The following is an 18989-nucleotide window of genomic DNA, read 5'->3' as shown; positions in this document are numbered from 1 at the left end:
TCTATGTTACAGAGACCTTTGTTACTGTTTGTTACTCACCTGGATGTAGCCATTCTTGAGCGAAGGTGGAGAGGAGCAGGACACAGGAACACAGCTAGGCAAAGCTCCGCCCCACTCGCCATTGGCTTTGCAGGTCCGCCTCTTCTCCCCTCGGATCAGGAAACCCTTATCGCAGCTGTACGCCACAATGGCGCCAAAACTGTAATTTGTTCCGCTCACGTAGCCCCGCTCGATGCTCTCTGGCTTTGAGCATCTCACTGGCACGCAGTTGATACCGTACGGTGAAGGCTCCCACTCCCCTCCCATCAGGCAACGCAGCGTCGCTGTGGTGTTGAGCATGAAGCCCTCCTCGCATTTGTAGCTGACTTCAGAGTCGCTCGGGTATTTAGGTTTGTTGACCGAGTCTAAAATAGCGTGAGAGACCTCAGGCGGCCGCAAGCAGAAGTTGGCGATGCATTGCGGGACCTGTGTTCCATCCGGCGGTGCCCAGACTCCCTGAGCGTTACACACCATCTGAGAGTTGTTGCCGGCAGTGTAGCCGTCAGTACAGTAGTAGTTTGCCGTGTCTCCGAACAGCTGGTGGCTCTCATACGGCTCCGCGTGGTCAATGGCAGGCGGGGGTCCACAGGAGCGAGGCACGCATTGAGCATAGCTGTCACTCCATTGGCCATTTGGAAGACATTCTCTGGTCTCGGAGCCAATTAGAGTGTATCTGTCAAAGAGGGTTCATTTTTTTAAATAATAGTTTTGAAACTAATTAATAAAACACAATTCAGAGACTTATTTACCCTTCTTTGCAGACGTAGTGCACTTTATTCCCCAGTTCGTAGTTCTCTCCCACAGTCACAGCGTCTCTCAGTGCTGGGGGGTCGCCACAAAGGATGTCCACACAGCGTGGAAAGGGCCTGCTCCACTCTCCTGTATCTTCACAAACCACTTCCATGGGCGCCTGTGGTCTTTGCAGAATTAATAGTAATAAATAGAGTAACCACATGAAAACTGCTGAGAAATACAGTGGTCAATATTTTGTACTTACAATTGTGTCATGTTGAAAAATACTATAATATGCGACATTTAATAAAAGACAAAGAAACATAACCCTACCTGTATCCTTCAGCACAGGCGTATGAGGCAACTGACAGGTATGTGTTCGAGGTGAGGGTGTAGTGGGCATTATGGACAATTGGAGGTCCCCCGCAGGACACTGGGTGGCAAACTGGTGGCGTCCCACTCCACCTCAGGCTGGAAAGACACTGGAACTCGTAGGGGATTTGCGGAAGGAAACCTTTCATGCAGCTGCAAAACAAGGTCGAGATACATTTGTTTGTCATATTTGCCACATCTATTTGGCCCGTCAGTATTTCATACTTTCAAACTTAAAGTTGTCAGAGTCAATCTGAGACAAGCCTTTTATGGTTTAAGTAGCTTTTTGCATGCAGAAACGAAAAGAAGTCAACTCAAGTTTGCCCACCCCTAGTCTAGGTGCTGACACAATGCACAGAGTGAACCCTCCGCGTGCCTGTTTTCTATGAAAATAGAAAATATTTGGAGGAATGACAAAATTCTCAAGCTCATTTTCATTTATTAAGTGATAAACTCATATATTTATTGACTGACTATAACTTGAGCATAGTCCACTATTTATAGTCCATAGTCCACTATTTATTCACCACATTATTATTCATTCATTCATTCTGGAGCTGGAAGGAGCTGGAGCCTATCCCAGCTGTCTTTGGGCGAGAGGCGGGGTACACCCTGGACTGGTCGCCAGCCAATCACAGGGCACATATAGACAAACAACCATTCACACTCACATTCATGCCTATGGACAATTTGGAGTGGCCAATTAACCTAGCATGTTTTTGGAATGTGGGAGGAAACTCCACACAGAGATGGCCGAGGGTGGAATTGAACCCTGGTCTCCTAGCTGTGAGATCTGCGCGCTAACCACTAGAACACCATGCCGCCCTCACATTATTATTATTAATATTTATTATTATACGGAAGCCAGGCAACGACATTTAGTTTCACTGCTGTGTTATTGTGCAATGACAATAAAGAAAGTCTATCTATCTATCCATCCATCCATCTCACAATGACATCATCCATTCTTGTGTATTGGCTATAAGGCTATTAATTAACAATCCAGTGATATTTTTGAAAAGTTACCTGAAGGTCACCTTGCTTCCACATGTGAAGTTGCTGCCCTTCATTAAAGAATTCTCTGGAACAGATGGCACCGGGCAAGAGAGGGCTAAGGTGCAACACATAGACATTCATTAGTGTATTCCATTTTGTGGAACACCGTCTCAAGTTCCGTTAACCACCTCTGCAGTAAGGGAGAGGACCGTCCCAGCTTCCTGTCTCCAGGCAATGAAGGTGGGACGAGCCAATCAGCTCATAGCCATTCTCGCAGCCAAAGATGACTTCACCGCCCATCAGGAAGTTGCTTCCATCTCTGTGGCCGAAGTCAGGAGACCCAGGGTTGTCACACTTCACCGGCTCTAGTCACACACACACACACACACACACACACAACCAAATTGACTTTTTCACAGCTTTATTCTGAGTAAAAATAGATGCTTCTGTGTGTCTCTCATTTACCGGTACAGTTCTTTCCATCTCCACTGTAAGGATGGATGCACGTGCAGATATAAGAGCCATCAGTGTTCCGACAGCTTGCGTGGCTGTCACAGTCCGATCCCAGGGCGCATTCGTCCACATCTCAAATGCACACACATAGAACCAATAAAACACCAATGTGCCTTTGCTTTTTTAAATGTAAACACAACTTCAAGTACCAAGACAAGCCGGAGGATTTGATCCCCACTTGCCACTATTGGCACAGTGGATCTTGGCATCGCCCAGCAGGTAAAAGCCCACGTTACACTGGTAGGTGACTGAGCCGCCAGCATAGGAGTCCACACCCTGAAACACACCGTTCTCCAGAGGTGGAGGAGAACCGCAGGACACTCCTGTCTCGAACAAAAGTATAAGCAGAGGAGAATGCAGTTATAATGGATGCACAATACTAGTATAGTCAAATATATCATCTGTGTATTTTCCCCTCAGGATCCCTGCCGAGCTCTCATCAAATGCACTTTTGCCACCTTGTGGCTGTTTTTATGGTTTAAAAGTACTTGGAAGTGACATGCATTAGTGGTGGGTTGCATCATCACCTCTTTTTGCCTCCCAGCCCAGAATAATGTAATAGATTAATCAATTGCGTTAATTATGATGAATTAATTACCATAGAATAATGCATTTGAAGTGATTTTAGCACTATAGGCGAAAGTGGACTTTTTACAGTACCTCATTGTTCCAATGATACACCAATTAAGCGAACGCTAATAACGTCTGTTTAGAATAAAAATAGACAAAAGCATGATTATATGGAAGTTGTGTAACAAAGACTTAATGCAAAACACGTCAGCCCACATTCAAGTGCACTGGACCGCCGCTTGGGACCTAGACCAGTAAGTCTGCAAATGAAAAATGAGCACGCTGGCTGAAGAAATGTTTTCAAGACAATGAAAGAGGATGAATATGCAGCTTACATCATGTTCATATATTCATTCATATTCAATCAATTTATATCCACAGCCTGATGAAAATAAAAGACTGAATGTTGTCTTTTAAGGGTACGTACATGACTCGTCATTAATTCAGTTGTTTCATTTTTTTCAATCAAGTCCCACAACTGGTATTTATAGATGTAAATAGTCTATTTACGCTGGCAGCTGGGAAGAGGGTGGCTCCACTCTCCTTTATTTTGACACTGCAGCACTGGCTCCCCCACCAGGTAGAAGCCGGGATCACAGGAGAGCTGGACCTGGGCGCCTGGGCTCACCTCCACATTGGAGGCGTGGAGGTGAGGCACAGCATTTTCGAGCTGCGGACAGTCTGGAAACAAAGAAGGGAACATTTTTGTTGGTGCAATATATAGTATTTAAAAATGTAACACTGATGGGTACTCTTACCAGCACAGAAAATACTACTGAGGTTGACTTTAACTCGACCCACTACTCCATTAAGAAAGTCTGGCCAGGCAAGAACATTTCCTCGGTGGGTGACATGGGAGGCTGGGCAGTTGCTTGCAAGCACCTTGATCTACAAAAAAAAATATCTACTAAATGTGCACCTGAGGGAATGTTTCAGTTCTCTTAAATGTACCTGTTGTGGAGTGAGGACACGATCCCAGATGTTGAGCTGGCTGATGGAGCCGACAAAGGATTCAACAGGGTTGAAACCCTCACCCCTCTGGTCCTGGTCCTGACCCAACACCAGAGCCCCTCCACCTACAGGACACAAGTAAAGCCATTAACAACCATACCAGATAATCACATCATCTTTTGGTCTGCTTTGATAGCACTACACCTGGGATACTGGAGCCCACCGACAGGCCTTTGCCTCCGTCTGATGGCTTCCCATTGATGTAGATTCTCCAGTCTCCATCCCAGCTCCTCCAGGACACTCCGATGTGATACCAGTTGCCCGTGTTCACAGCAGGACAGTCGGTAATCCGTTCCTTGCCATTCACGTACAACACCCACCTGCAGGGACACAACCAGGGGGAGGTGATCAAATATGCCTGACTGTAAATGAGGGACAGTTGTGTAGTGCATCACTGACCCGTTGTAGTCTATGAGAAGGAAGGCGTTATCACTGCCTTCTACAGCGTAGGAGATGGGCGTTCCATAATTGGTAGTGTCTGATGACCTCATCCAGAAAGTGCATGTGATCTCTGTGAGTGCCGGCATCACTCCGTCCATCAATACGTAACCATGGATACCCGACACCTCAAAGTCCAAATTGAAAGCAGAAGACATCTCTGGTAGGACAAAAAAACAAAAAAAAAAACACATGAGGGGATGAGGTAACCTTCTCATGGCAATCCATTAACATGCTTTGGTTGCCATGGTGACGAGTCATCTGTCCTATAGTACCTGTCTCACACCTGGTTCCGTTGAACCCAGGGAGGCAGCGGCATGTGTAGGACCCGAGACCGTCCAGGCAGCTGGCCCCATTCACACAGGGGTTGGGGTCACACTCATCCACGTCCACCTCGCAAAGTCGACCCCGGTAGCCCTCCACACACTGACACCTGTGACAGATGGAAACATTATATCAAAAGTAACAAGTAGAATGGGGTTAAATATTTTCCAGTCAGGGTGACATAGTGAAAAATGAAAGGCTGCAGGGGCCACTGTAAAGCAACACATGCAAATATGCAATAATTTATTTGCTATTTACTTGTGTTCAAATGTTCAAAAAATTTCTTTCTTCAATAATATTTGTAATTTTGAAGCAAATGCTTAAATATGTTTTTAAACATAATATAAATGTAATATTCTGACTTTATTTCCATAATATCATAACTTTTTTGCCAATCTAATTTTCCAAAAAATACAATTTTAATTTGTTTCTTTTTCAACTGGAGGTAGCGGAGATGAGGATGCTGAGGTTCTCATTGGGAGTGACCAGGATGGATAAGATCAGGACCGAGTACATCAGAGGGACATTACATGTTAGAGACCTTGGAGATAAAGTCAGAGAGGCCAGACTGAGATGGTTTGGACATGTCCAGAGGAGAGATAGTGAATATATTGGTAGAAGGATGCTGCGTTTAGAGCTGCCAGGTAGGAGGCAAAGTTTCTTTTTCATAGTATTTTGACGTTGAAAAAAAAAAGTTTTTTAATGTAATGTTTCAACCCTAGCATATTCTTGAAAAATTGTGACTTTATTTTCTTGATAGAATACAGCTTTTTTTCTCTCAATATTTTGATTTTATTATAAAATTATAGAGCTATTTTCCATTTCTGATGTGGCTTTTGTTTCCCCCATTACAAACTATATAACTATTTCAAATTTCTTCTCGTAAACATTCTTCTTCTAATTCCCATAATATTATGACTTTGTCCCCACAATATTCTAACTTGTTCCCTTATTTTTTTAGGTTTCTCATAATAAAATGACTTATTTTTTTCTTTAGCATTTCAACTCTATGCTGCTAGAAATTATATTACATTAAAATTTTGACTTTTTATATTAAATATGTATATATAATATATATTTAGACTAAATATTATACTAAATAAATAAAAACACCCTAAATTATACTGTATTATACAGTATGTATGCAGGCATGCCCTGTAAAGCATTTTTACCACCACCCACAGAGGGCAGCACTATGACTGTACATACAATACATCACCTGAAATCGTTAACAGCATCAAGACAAGAGCCGCCATTAAGACAGGGAACGCTGTAACACTCGTCCACGTCGACTTCGCAGCGGTCCCCGGAGAAGCCGACGGCGCAGTCGCAAGCGAAACCACCCACCAGGTCCTCACACCTGCCGTTGTTCTCGCAGGGGTTGGATAGGCATTCATTTATTTCCAGTTCACAACGAGGTCCTGGGAGGAAGACAAATACGTGAAGCATAAATGGATTCAGAATACCTCATATTATATTTGATTGCAGTCTCACCTGTGAAGCCGGCGGGACAACTGCACGTGAACTTATTGACCTCGTCCACACACACACCTTCGTTTAGGCACGGGGACGAGTGACATTCGTTCACCTCCGCCTCACACACAGAGCCTGACAGAACAGGGCGCAAAGATTAAGTGAGATGAGGATAAAAGTAAATAACTTTTTTTTTGCGGTGCCTTACCTACGTATCCAGGTTTGCACTCACACTGGAATTCTCCCATGCCATCCTTACACCGGCCTCCATTCAGACATGGAGCCGAGTCGCACTCATCCACGTCCATCTCACACTTGGCCCCTGTGGAGGGGAGAAACAAAGAGATGGAGTGATAATGATGTCCATGAGAAAGCCTACCTAAGTGAATATGCACCTGTGAATCCAGGCATGCAGGTGCAAACGTAGCCAGCCCCGACCTCCTCACACATTCCCTTATTTTGACAGGGATTCAGAAAGCACTCATGGAAAACCTGGAAGGAGCAGATCTGGATGAGGTAAACCTCACAGCACAGGGAGAATAAAATAAACAGGCGGCAGACCTGGCTGCTGGCTTGGTAGTCCTCACTGACCTCCACCTCTGGAGCGGCAGTTACACTCTCCTCTTTGGGGAGGAAGCTGGAGCCAAAACCTGAGGATAACACCCACGAAAAAATAAAACCAGACTGTGTCAGCAGAGCCAAATACGGACATGTTTAACTACAAGACTTACTGGAGCAGTGTTGAATAGTGGTCGCCCCGGTAACCGTGGTAGTGCCATAAAAAGGGCAGGACAGGCAATAAGAGCGTCCATGATCAGGTTGGTAATAATCTCTTGGGCAAGCGTAGCAGGGAACGAGGCCCGTACGGGAGAAATGACCTGATGAACACGGGACTGTGGGAGAGAATTGAGGCTTTGATGAAAAGCAGGTTTTAGTATTCATTCATACATTTGAGTCAAATGACAAAAAAATCCCAAAACAATTCTTAACATACACATCATTATCCAACATAAATATGATCATTTTGGGGGGGAGTAGTGCCATCTAGTTGACACAAAAATACATTTCTGGGAATCACAATAGATGAAAATATGAGCTGGAAACCTCATATTACAAATATACAACATAAGGTGGCCAGAAATATTTCAGTATTGAACAAAGCAAAACTTGTTCTCAATCAGAAATCACTCCACACTCTTTATTGCTCTCTGGTTCTACCATATCTTACTTATTGTGTGGAAATATGGGGTCATAACTATAAAAGCAATCTTCACTCGCTAAATGTACTGCAAAAAAGATCAGTAAACTAAAAACTCTACTAAAAAAAAAAAAAAACTGTATTATGGAAAGCAGGAAGTGAACAAATGTAACAGTTACTGATTGTAAAAGTACCAGATGGAGGGGTAGGATTTAATTAGCTTTGCTTCTTCCTACTCCTTTTGGACATGTGGAACTGTGAACTGATTATGTGATGCACTCAATTGTAATCTGATGCATGTTCAAGTGAAATAAAACCATTACCATTACCAAATACAATGTTGCAATGCTTTTTTTTGTCACAAGGAACAAATGTGTCACATTTTGCTGCATGCTTTGACTGCGGAAAAGTAGTGCCATCTGGTAGATAATGAAATAAATGAAAAACTGAAAACTAGGAGTCCATATTACCATATCAAGTATTTGATGACTTTAATTTAGGATTAATGTGGGATCAAAAATTGCATTTTCAATGGGACATTTTAGTTCAAATGTGTCACCTTTTCTTGCCATTTTAGACAAACTCAAGTACCGTAAGTAAGTATATAGAAATGGCTTAAATGATGACACAATGGCATGAAAGAAAGAAACTGTGTCACCTCCACACTCCATCTCATCCACAGCTCCTCTGGTGACGGTGGAGGTGTCGTCAGGACAGACCAAACATTCTCTGGCACCATAACCGGGCTGGAAGTGACCAAGTGGACATGACTCGCATATCTCCAAGCCGTTCAGAGAGTGACTGCCGGGTTTACACTGCCCTAAAAACACATACATTATGTAGCATTTGCACTTGAATTCAGATTTGAAATGAGTTCATGTCACACCTTTGCATTCAGCCATGCTGCGAGAGTGCAGGTAGGCGGTGGAGGTCCCCGCAGGGCAGGATTTACACTCCAGTTGACCCTCCTGGTCCTGGTAGGAGCCTATCCAGCAGCTCTCACACTCATTATATTCCAGAGAGAAATACGTTCCCACCGGGCATTGGACTGCAAAAAGCGCACAGTGATGAGGCGGCAAAAACAAACAGATTATCAAAGCGGCCCCATCCAACCCACCACACATTCTTCCTTTGAGCACCGAGCCCGGTCTGCAGAACAGCGAGGCCCTCTTGCTATCCAGTGATTTGGGGTCGGCGACAATCATCTCGGAGGACAAATGGAAGCTGGACAGCGGCTGCCTGGCCAGCGTTCGCTTCAGACGATTGGTTAGCTGCTCCAGGGTTCGCAGGAGCCTTCGCTGATTGGCCACCTCGATGGAATCGTTCCTCGACAGCGGGAGAGGGATGCTTGCTGGGAGAGAACCAAAGTTTGGAGGCGAACTGAATATTCACTTTAGAAAGGGTTATTTATTCTACCTGTGATGTTGAAAAAGATCTGTATCTTCTGGTCTCTGGTGGGGCCCCGAATCTTTCTGTGCCTCTTGCTGCGATGGCGTGGTTCTAGGCTGCTGTCCTGCTGGCGGGCGCCTGTAGCAAAGCCTGACTCAAAGTATGCATAGTCTTGTGTGCCCTGAGGACCCCAACCTCCTGGTGCTGATGGATATTAGACCTTATTAGTATAGCAAATCAACAGGATGCTTCCCTCGTAACACAGTTTACCTATGGAAAATCCATTCTCGTAGTCATAGTTGTACTCCAGACAGTGGCCTTGTGACATCACCTCCAGTTTGCAAGTGACATCATCGCCGCTGCAAATATTTGGCAGCTGCAGAGAACATAAAAATGTCAGAGTTCATGGAAGGAAACATTCCACAGGTAACTGCTTCTCACCATGCTTCCCAGTTTGGAGTTGAAGTGTCCAGTAAATGACTTGACCAGGTCCAGGTCGTCACAGCGAGAGGCTTTAAACAGCATCTCGAATGGCTTTAGCCCATTGTTGGCCACTCGGTTCACTGGTAATAAAAACATTTTTGCACAGGGACGTTCGTTTACGATATGGATAAATATATAGGAAGTCATAAATGAAATAAGTAATATGATTATTGTAGTCAAAGATCCTCTATATAAATGGAAGGTTCTGCAGTTTTTAAGGACCTACTGTAACAATGTTAGTCAAAGATCCTCTATATGAAGTTTTTAAAGCACTTTGTTGTTTCTAGGATTTACTGCAAAAATATTAGTCAAAGATCTTCTATATAAATGGAGGGCTCTGCAGTTTTTAAGGACCTACTGTAATAATGCTTGTCAAAGATCAGTGCTTCTCCCCCAGGCTTCAGTATAGTAGCCTATCTGTGCAGCGTGGTTAGATGCTGCATTCAAGGTCCGTCGGCCAAGGTGGAACAGGTGCACATAACAACATAAACCAATAATCCATTTAAACTGTAAACCTGATGTCCATAAAATTTCCATAAAATTCCATAAAATAAAAAAAAATGTGTAAAAAATGTTGTGAGGGTTTATGTTAAAAGTTTCCCGGTACTGGTTGGTGGGCGGGGCCGAACCGGGCCAGGTTCTGGTGGTTGGGGACCCCTGCTCTATATAACAGGAGACCTAAAGACCTACTGCAAGTCATTAGTCACAGATACTCTGTATGAGATACTGGAATCATTTTGCTGTTCTTCAGCATCTGCTACCCTCGTCAACAATCAGTGAATCTGTGTTGATTCCTGTACTGGAGCATGTTGTGTTGCCCTAACCTGAGCAGTCGGGTCTGTCTGCAGAGTAGGGTGGCTCCCACAAACCATTGTGGGCACAGAAGTAGCTGTGCACTGCGTCCTGAGTGAAACTGTAGCCTGGTTTACAGTGCAGGGTACAATTAAAGCCTTTCTCTTCCTCCAAGCAGATGAACTCTCCGTTTATTGGGGAATACGGCTGCTCACAATTGGTGCCTGGACAAAAAATACAAATACAAATATAGCAGTATGTATAAACACTGATGCACACAAAAACACATCCAGTGAGATGATAAGATTTCTGTACCTCGTACAGTGACGGTGAGGTTGCAAGTGCGGTTGTTTCCTGCAGCATCAGTAGCGGTGTACTGGACCAGAGTCTCTCCGACTGGGAACAGTGAATCTGGAGGATGGGTGCTAGTCACAGAGAGTCGGCCACCTGTCCAAATGATGTAAAACTCATCATAATCACACAACACATGTAAATACAGTCGAAGAACAGAAGAAAGATGGGAGTTTCTCCACCATGTAGTAATTCACATTCTGCTTGGGGATGAAATATGTATTTCTCTATATCATAGGGCATATATAGGCATTCTCTTTTTGTCCTGTAGAGGGCAGTCTTAATCTTAGTATATTTTTCAAAGACTACATGCATTCCCCCTAATATACTGCTAACTTTACTGGTGATATATGGACATGTCATGAGATGAAATAAGGGATTGAAGAGGCAAGTGTTCCGAGAGTGATGTATTGGCGTGTGTGTGTGTATGTAAGAGAGAGAAAGATATGCCCTTTGAGGTCCTACACATGTAAAAAATATTAGGTTCAAGAGTTGAACTAAAGGGAGAGTGTGGAAAACCCCTCATGTCTGACCCCATTGCAACACTTACAGTACAAACGTCATTCCAAATGGGCTGACACCCGTCTGGTGTTTCTCCTTTTACAGTATATAGTATATATAAATACAGCTTATAGGTATCATGTGTATTTATGTGCTTGTCTACCGAGTCATGGCTATATTTAGCTCTGGCATCAGGGGTGTGGGCCTGGAAAAACAAAACATTGACGTTGAAGCTGCGCGGGCTTGACGTCGTGCGGCCCCGTGGGAAGCCACCGCAGTCTGTTATTACAGTGTGTGTGTGTGTGTGTGTGCCTAAAGAGGTGGTCTACCTCTGCAGGCAGGTGGCCACTTCTCTGTGAAGAGAGTGGGGCCTGTTGTGTGTTGAACAAACAGAGTATTTATACAGTATGCATAGGGAGAAATGACACCGGGAGAGGTCTGGTTAGTTGTCTGTCACCACAATGGCTGCTAAAGGAAAGCAGTCCGTCCATCACATTGGCAGAGTTGGCGTTCCTTTACAGATGCGTCAGCCTCCATCAACATACTGAGCATAGCGGTGTGGCCTAGACAGGAAGCCAAGGATGCATATTAAGGCCTCCGCAGGCCATCATGCACGAATTACTAATGTGTGTGTGGACTCCTTTGAGGAGAAATGAACATCATTTGAGCCTTGTCAAAATAAATGTCTGTTCTCTGATCCTCACTATAACAGCTGATGTTTTTAAGGGTTTGCAATAAAAATCTTCCATCCCAGGGTTCCCCCGACCACCAGGCTCACATTAAAAAAGTTTTGAAATTAACTACATTGAATTTAATCCAGCTCCTCCTGGCAGATTCCAAGTCAGTTGAGAGACATGGTCTCTCCAACCTGTCCTGGGTCTTCCCGAGCCACCTCATGCTGCTCCTCTTAATGTAGAAGAGTCATGAGTAGAAGAGTAATGTAGATAAGTCATTTCGGCCGCTCATACCTACGATCTTGTCCTTTCAACCACTACCCAAAGCTTATGACCGTAGTTGACGTTAGTAACGTAGATCGACGGGTAAATTGAGAGCTTTGCATTTCAGATCAACTCTCTCTTCACCACAATGGACCCATGCAGAGACCCCATTACTGCAGATTGATCTCACGTTCCATCCTTCCCTCACTCGTGAACAAGACCCCAAGGAGGTGGCACCCGGAGATGGCACTCCACCCTTTTCTGCCCAAGAACCATGAATTCAGACTTGGAGGTGCTGATTCTCATCTGAGCCGCTTCACACTCGGCTGCAAACCAATCCAGTGAGAGTTGAAGGTCATGGCTCGGTGAAACCAGCAGGAGCACATCATCTGCAAAAAGCAGAGACACAATCCTGCAGCCACCAGACCGGAACCCACTCAACGTCCTGGCTGCACCTAGAAATTCTGTCCATAAAAGTAATGAACGCAATCGGTGATGAAGGGCAGCCCTGGTGGAGTCCAACCCTCAGTGCTGGCAATGCGAAGCAAACTCTGATCCCGGTCATACATAACAGCATGAATTACGTGGTCCAATAGCCCATATTCTCAGAGTATTCTCCACAGTATCCCTCCACTGCAACCGTCACTGTTGATGAATGAATATACACGTGTATACGTATGGCATCCTTGAACAAGAAGTGAACATCATTTCAGTTAAAAAATGATCAGGCTGACGCTGATTCAGAGCAATGCGACTCCCATTTAAGTACGTGCTTACACAATTAAACAGCTGACTGTGTGAAAAATAAATGGAATGAGTGCAAATTCCCCCGAAGGAGCATTTTTCATTGCAAAAACACCTGCTTCCTCTGGCTGCCGCCATCTGTTTTAACATTAATGACATTGGCAGCCACTGGAGCCTGAGTTCAACACTATTCCCCCCCCCGCCCTCCCTCAATTACAATCCATCTTTCGTCCACAGTCTCTGTCATGTCAAATGCACAGAAACAAAAAAGCAACAAATTATCTCTCCCGCCACTGGAAAAGATCTTGATTATCCATCATGAGAGGGGGAAGAAATGTACCTGAGTTGTCGGAAAACTCAGGCTCCTCCCAAACAACGGCCGTGTCTGTGTCTTCTGAGGCCTGGACTGTGGGAGGCGACCTGCACCTGTCAATCACTGGGGGCTCCGTATCTAGAGAAATAAAAATAATACAAGAAAAGAAAGAAATTATGATTGCATTCAAAAAAACACATTAACGAGCAGAGGTGTACACAGAGAGTACTGCTGAAGCACATGTTTCCAATAAAAACACCGCTATCATAACATATGGAAATGTTCACAGCTACCACTCTTGACTTTTCTCCTCCTGACTGCTGGGATTACGGTTGACAAGGGACAGCCCTGTTTTTTTGTTTTTTTGCACCTGCTGAGACGAATGCCTGAGTAATCTCAGATTTCTACACCCCAGTCACCGACTCCAGTGACTAAGATAGTAGGACATTTCCTGGAAGTGTCAGCCTACAATTACGCTTACTGGCAGTTACACACCAGGATTTGTTCAAAACATTTCAGTAGGAGCCGGGAATTCTAGCCACAGGATGATTCCATCATGATAGGGCGATGCTCACCAATGACAGTGACCGTGAAGGAGCAGTTGGCCTGGTTCCCCGAGCGGTCCACAGCGATGTAGGTGATGGTCTCCACTCCGATGGGGAAGAGTTGCGGAGGAGTGTACACCGGTTTCACATGCACGGCCACCTGCAGGAAAAACAGCAATAGGAAAACACAGTTTTTTTCCTCATTTTGCATGTGTTTGTAGGGTATCAAACCTCCTCTTTGGAGTTGTCGGTGGCGGTGGGGGCTGTCCAGTTGACATGAGCGGTGCTGCGTCGGTCATCTGTTTCTGCGACTATACTCTCCGGGCACTGGATCCATGGTGGCTCAGTATCTGAAGACATAGAAAACCAAATGTCTTAATACAGTGGATCCCTGCATCTTTGTCATTCAGTAGTAAAAATATGTGATAAAGACTAGCATGGACGACATAATAATAGCATAGTAATACAGTAGAACCTAACCATGCGGCGTCAGTGGCTGTGTGGCTACAGTAGCACAAGCACAAGCTTCAACAGCCAAATTAGTTACAATCCGGATTCAAAACCTGCAGTGAAGTGAACACAAGTTCATATATACTCAAAAAGTGGATGAAACACATGAGGGGGATGATGTATTTTTATCACATTGGGTCATAAATAGGGGACTTTTAAAGCTAAAACAGTATTCTTACATTTTAAACATGTCATCTCAGTGTGTGTGCATTCCAAGATGCACACACACCTGATCTTTGTTTTTGCTGGAGTAAGTGTGATGTCACTTGATCCTTGACCCCCTTGAATTATTACTCATTGCAGAACTCTTATCAGTCTCCATCCATTAGCTCAGCATGAGATCACACACATGTGAAGTGATGCTTATGTCATTGAGCAAACAACATGACTAACTAACTTTATGTGTTCCACTCAGCACTATTTCTTGTCTTATTTAGCCTATTTTAGCAGGGCCCTGTAGCAGGCCACTTGGAATTAATTAGAGTTTCAAAGTTGCAGGTGCCTTTTTTATCCTTCTGGCTGAGTTCTTGCATCATAAGCACTATGAGCACCAGCTTGAAATGCCACGTCTGACTAATTAAGAGGTGGCTACAGTGAAAACTCAACGCTGCGACAGACCTGCCAACACCACCACCACCACTACGACGTCCAACACACAGCTGCCAACCCGTTACCAGCTTGTGGACTCCAGGCAAGGTTAAAATGTATGTACAACACAGATCCAGCTCACGTAAGAGAAAGCTAAGTTCCCAAGGTCAAATTTAGCATAACTAAGACATCAAAAAATAAAAAGCCAATGATTTTTGGAAGCTTGTAGCAAGGCAGACTAGATTCATGAATGGTATTCATGTATTTATATTGTCAAGAAAAGCGATGCCTGTGACCAGTGACATGCTGTGAGGTTAATGGCTGGTGAGGCACTGACACTTTTAAATGTTGTAAATGTTGCGTTCGACACCTCTTCCTTTCCTTATTAACAGTGCCTCTCTACGAGTGAACCATCTTCACCAGGCAAAGGAGGAAACGGAGGACATCTATCACACCGCCACTCCATGATTGTGCACACACACACACACACACACACACACACACACTGCCTTTACCTTTGCAGACCGCCTTATGGACATTAGCCGTCCAGTTCCCAGACCCGAGACACACCGCCTTTCTGTTTCCCTGGAGACTGTACCCTTGCCGACAGGTGAGCATGCAGGCGGATCCTGGAGACGCTGACCTTCTCGTACAGGCAGGGGGTGACAGTAGGATGTTCTTTAGAGCCCCGATGGGCGGACAACGCACCTCTGGGAGACAGGGGGGCATATAGATGATGAAAAAAACAGAACAACTGAGGTTTGGACATCACAGGTTCGAATCCCTGCTGGAACATCTCTGTATGGTGTGCATGCTCATGCATGCATGTTGCCCTCTGGGTTTTCTTACGCTATGTCCAGAGTACTCCCACATCCTAAAAGGCTAATTGGAGAGGCTAAGTGTGAATGGTTGTCTATATGTGTCCTATGAACCTAGGGTAGACTGAAGCTTTGACTCTAAAGTCTCTGTCCCACTGCACAATTCCGTCAGAAAAATGTATTCATTTTATTCATTTCTCAGCTGGCTTACAGACAGAGATGGCTAGCTGTTGATGTAAATGGAGGGAGACGGACTAGTGAAAGGGTCGTATGGGACAGAGCCTTAATGTGGACAAGTGGAATAGAAAATTGATGGAAACTGATGAACATTAGCAGAACCACGCATGACTGATGAGAGGTAACTTAAAAGAGAAAACAGGAAGAGAAGATAAAATCTCCTGATGAATGCTTTGGGTGTTTTTAGATTTTTAAGTAAGGCCTCTCAACACACAAGAAGGCTGTTTTCAGGAGTCATAAAGAGAACTGGAGGCCTTTTATGAAAGTTTTGGGCTGCTCTCTAACTCTGCCGCTCTCTCGTTATAAAAAGGGGAATTCTCTGACATTAAACATGGAAGATTTCGATCCTCTCAGGGAGGTTGAAGCAATCATCTTTCACTCTTCGACTGTGTAAACAAACATGAAAGTTGCTCAAGGGAAACGGCAGCCAACAGCGTAGCCGTATTACAGTCTGTCTGGGAGGGGAGGAGGCGCTGAGGATGGACAAACAAACAAGCTGCAGAGTACAGTGTTTGTTGCTTGATAAATGGGGAGCGCTGTCAGGAAGCGGGTGAGATGGGTGTTGTAAAAAAAAAAAAAAAAAAAGCGTCTCGTTGCTTGTTTGGAAGTGAGTCAGTGAGAGGAAGTGTGCTGGGTTGGTGTGTGCGTCGTGGCGGCAACAAATTTAACTCAACCATCACTTATGAGGACACATTTGTGTACAAGTGTGGTTACTGCAGCTTTGCATGCATGCGGATGGACAGTAAAAAAAAAGACACAGGGTGATGCATTGTGGCATTGTTCGACCACAGCAAGGAGAGGACCAGGGCTTACCCACACACCGAGGTAGGGGTCCACTCCACTGGGAGTTGGCCAGGCATGTGATCCTGGGGCCCCCCTCTATTCTGTAGCCTCGGTCACAGCCCACCTGGCACTCCGCCCGGAAGGAGGCGCTGCCATTGCTGCACTTCAGGAAGCCGTGCTGGGGCTTGGCCAAGGGTGGACAGGAACGCGCTGCACACACAAACAAACATCCATTATCAAAATATAATACTGTACTCAAGATAGTCCCCTGTAATGCAAAAGTGGCTTTTCAAGATCGAGTGGAAGCTGCACCTTCTGAATTTAAAGAGAAAAATAGATATGTACATATGTAAGCCCCACATGTCCACGTCCTAAAATGGCATATTGTGGCATGCACCAGTCAGTGAGGACCAGGTATCTCTTTATTTGACAGGCATTGATGCTGCCTCTGTCCTCCAGAGGGAGCCAGAGAAACCCAGAGGGAGGCTGACGTCATTGCAGCGCCTCTGCAGCAATAGCCAATGAAATGATTTGCTGAGAATAAATGCATTAGAGGAAAAATGTAAAAATATTTTTTTTTTATTTTAAACTTGTATTGTATATTTCTCAGGTACCTTGTGAGTGTTAAGTTGGTATGTGATGAGTTTGGTGTTCATTATTTGGACATGCTCCACGCAACTCCAAATGTTTGTAATTAAGCAACCATTCACACTCACATTCATACCTATGGACAATTTGGAGTGGCCAATTAACCTAGCATGTTTTTGGAATGTGGGAGGAAACCGGAGTACCCGGAGAAAACCCATGCATGCACGGGGAGAACATGCAAACTCCACAGGGTGGAATTGAACCCTGGTCTCCTAGCTGTGAGGTTTGCGCGCTAACCATTCGACCGCCGTGCCGCCCCATCTAGTTGTTTTGTTTTTTTCTTTTGACGTGGAAGTCGAGTAAACAATGGCAAACTACTTCCGCTGTAGTTTAGATATGTGTTTTCCACACACTGCCCCCTGCAGTTTAAAGACACACACAGTCTCTCCGCTCGTTAGTGCAGAAAGTTAAACCCAGCCTTAACACCTTTTCCTCAAAGGGCTTACTAAAATGAACTAAGGCTCGATTTTGTACAAAACACTTCCAATATAATCTTTGTGAGACCTCTGAGACATATTTCAAACTGTTATTTGCTGCTATTTATGGAGTGGCACTGAATCAGAGAGACTTACTATTTCATGCAAAGTGTTAAAGTCCCGATGAAGAATTATGGGGAGGTTTAAAAAAAAAGGGCATGTAATGTGTTATGTCTCTATTTCACTAGCAACAGACAGACAGGCGGTTCCGTGGAGACCCCCTCCCTCGGGCCTAACAAGCTGGGAGGTCCTACAAAAGAGTTGACGAAGTGTAACATCATACAGCAAAGATATACACTATGCCACATACTATAAATCTTCAATGTTTAAGTGTCTCGGTTTGTCTGAGTCATGCTGTTGCAGTTTTTCCCCTTAAAATGCATTTTTCTCATTAAATCTTTTGACCTTTCTAACGCCGTCTTCCTCTCCTTTTCTTTCCTTTCTGACTTCTTGAACTGCCTGACACTCATCTGTACAAGCTTCCCCTCCCCTATAACATTCCTTCCTGTTGGTGTGTCCTTCCTGAACCCCCCTCTTTAATTGGACCCTGCCTACCTTTTCTTCCTCGGAACATCTGTGGTGCAGAGAGCGAGGACTCGTCTACAAAGTAGTCTACCACTAAAATGTGGTCTCTCCACACATGACCTCAGTTTGAGACCTTGTAGAAAGCCGGACGGAAAATCGATTTGCGGAGGAATTTTTTGCAAAGTTTGCAATGGGAATGAATGACAATGTGCTGCAAGGGAAGCAAAACTGACCTTTACAAATGGCCGGGGAGCCCGACCAGGTGCCGTCGGCCTGACACAGTCTGATGCCCGTTCCTTGGAGCTCGAATCCCGGCTGGCACTTCACGCCACAGGCCGCATCAAAGTGGTTGTTACATACATTCTGGATGAAGAAGCCATTTTGCGGAGGAGGAAGCGGGGAGCAGTAGACCACTGGAATGACAACAAGAGTTGAAGGCAAACAACAACAATGCATCACAAGCAGCTGCAATAAATCATTTCTTTTAAAAGTTCCTATATCAATACTTTATTTAAGTGACAGAGGTCCCACAATAGTGTATTGGAAATATGTAGCCCACAATACAGCCTTGACGCTGGAATTTAGACAGTTTAAAACAATGGTGTCCAAAGTGTGGCCAGGGGGCCATTTGAGGTCAGAGGCTGTCAATCTAAAAATATAATCTAACAAGAAAACAAAAATA

General features: G+C 44.6%; 1 protein-coding gene across 6 annotated transcripts in view; it reads right to left on the bottom strand.

Annotated features, from left to right (window-relative positions):
- The window catches only part of svep1 (sushi, von Willebrand factor type A, EGF and pentraxin domain containing 1), a 61044-nt gene that overhangs the window by 12044 nt on the left and 30011 nt on the right, over nucleotides 1–18989 (bottom strand). For 3 of the 6 annotated variants that reach the window (XR_009128992.1, XM_058066490.1, XM_058066492.1), the window contains exons 5-37: nucleotides 18541–18720; nucleotides 16689–16868; nucleotides 15336–15530; nucleotides 13954–14072; nucleotides 13753–13882; nucleotides 13205–13315; nucleotides 10646–10777; nucleotides 10363–10554; nucleotides 9497–9618; nucleotides 9326–9431; nucleotides 9083–9259; nucleotides 8784–9017; nucleotides 8553–8714; nucleotides 8325–8486; nucleotides 7200–7361; nucleotides 7030–7118; nucleotides 6864–6960; nucleotides 6677–6790; nucleotides 6490–6603; nucleotides 6215–6416; nucleotides 4947–5104; nucleotides 4633–4831; nucleotides 4378–4553; nucleotides 4174–4298; nucleotides 3981–4110; nucleotides 3733–3903; nucleotides 2802–2975; nucleotides 2605–2724; nucleotides 2328–2504; nucleotides 2170–2254; nucleotides 1105–1296; nucleotides 789–956; nucleotides 40–712 (exon numbers count right to left, since the gene is read on the bottom strand). Coding sequence is in view for 5 of the 6 variants with exons in the window: in XM_058066490.1 (XP_057922473.1) it covers nucleotides 40–712; nucleotides 789–956; nucleotides 1105–1296; nucleotides 2170–2254; nucleotides 2328–2504; nucleotides 2605–2724; nucleotides 2802–2975; nucleotides 3733–3903; nucleotides 3981–4110; nucleotides 4174–4298; nucleotides 4378–4553; nucleotides 4633–4831; nucleotides 4947–5104; nucleotides 6215–6416; nucleotides 6490–6603; nucleotides 6677–6790; nucleotides 6864–6960; nucleotides 7030–7118; nucleotides 7200–7361; nucleotides 8325–8486; nucleotides 8553–8714; nucleotides 8784–9017; nucleotides 9083–9259; nucleotides 9326–9431; nucleotides 9497–9618; nucleotides 10363–10554; nucleotides 10646–10777; nucleotides 13205–13315; nucleotides 13753–13882; nucleotides 13954–14072; nucleotides 15336–15530; nucleotides 16689–16868; nucleotides 18541–18720 (5528 nt within the window). In the remaining variant the exon portion in view is untranslated. Of the gene's footprint in view, nucleotides 1–39; nucleotides 713–788; nucleotides 957–1104; nucleotides 1297–2169; nucleotides 2255–2327; nucleotides 2505–2604; nucleotides 2725–2801; nucleotides 2976–3732; nucleotides 3904–3980; nucleotides 4111–4173; nucleotides 4299–4377; nucleotides 4554–4632; nucleotides 4832–4946; nucleotides 5105–6214; nucleotides 6417–6489; nucleotides 6604–6676; nucleotides 6791–6863; nucleotides 6961–7029; nucleotides 7119–7199; nucleotides 7362–8324; nucleotides 8487–8552; nucleotides 8715–8783; nucleotides 9018–9082; nucleotides 9260–9325; nucleotides 9432–9496; nucleotides 9619–10362; nucleotides 10555–10645; nucleotides 10778–13204; nucleotides 13316–13752; nucleotides 13883–13953; nucleotides 14073–15335; nucleotides 15531–16688; nucleotides 16869–18540; nucleotides 18721–18989 lie in introns of those variants that run through there. The other 3 variants (XM_058066491.1, XM_058066493.1, XM_058066494.1) reach the window with 3 other exon arrangements.

This window comes from Doryrhamphus excisus, chromosome 3 (assembly GCF_030265055.1).
Source record: "Doryrhamphus excisus isolate RoL2022-K1 chromosome 3, RoL_Dexc_1.0, whole genome shotgun sequence".
NCBI classification, from domain to species: Eukaryota; Metazoa; Chordata; class Actinopteri; order Syngnathiformes; family Syngnathidae; genus Doryrhamphus; species Doryrhamphus excisus.
The sequence above is the reverse complement of the archived record's forward strand: the minus strand, read 5'-3'. Positions and strand labels throughout refer to the sequence as shown.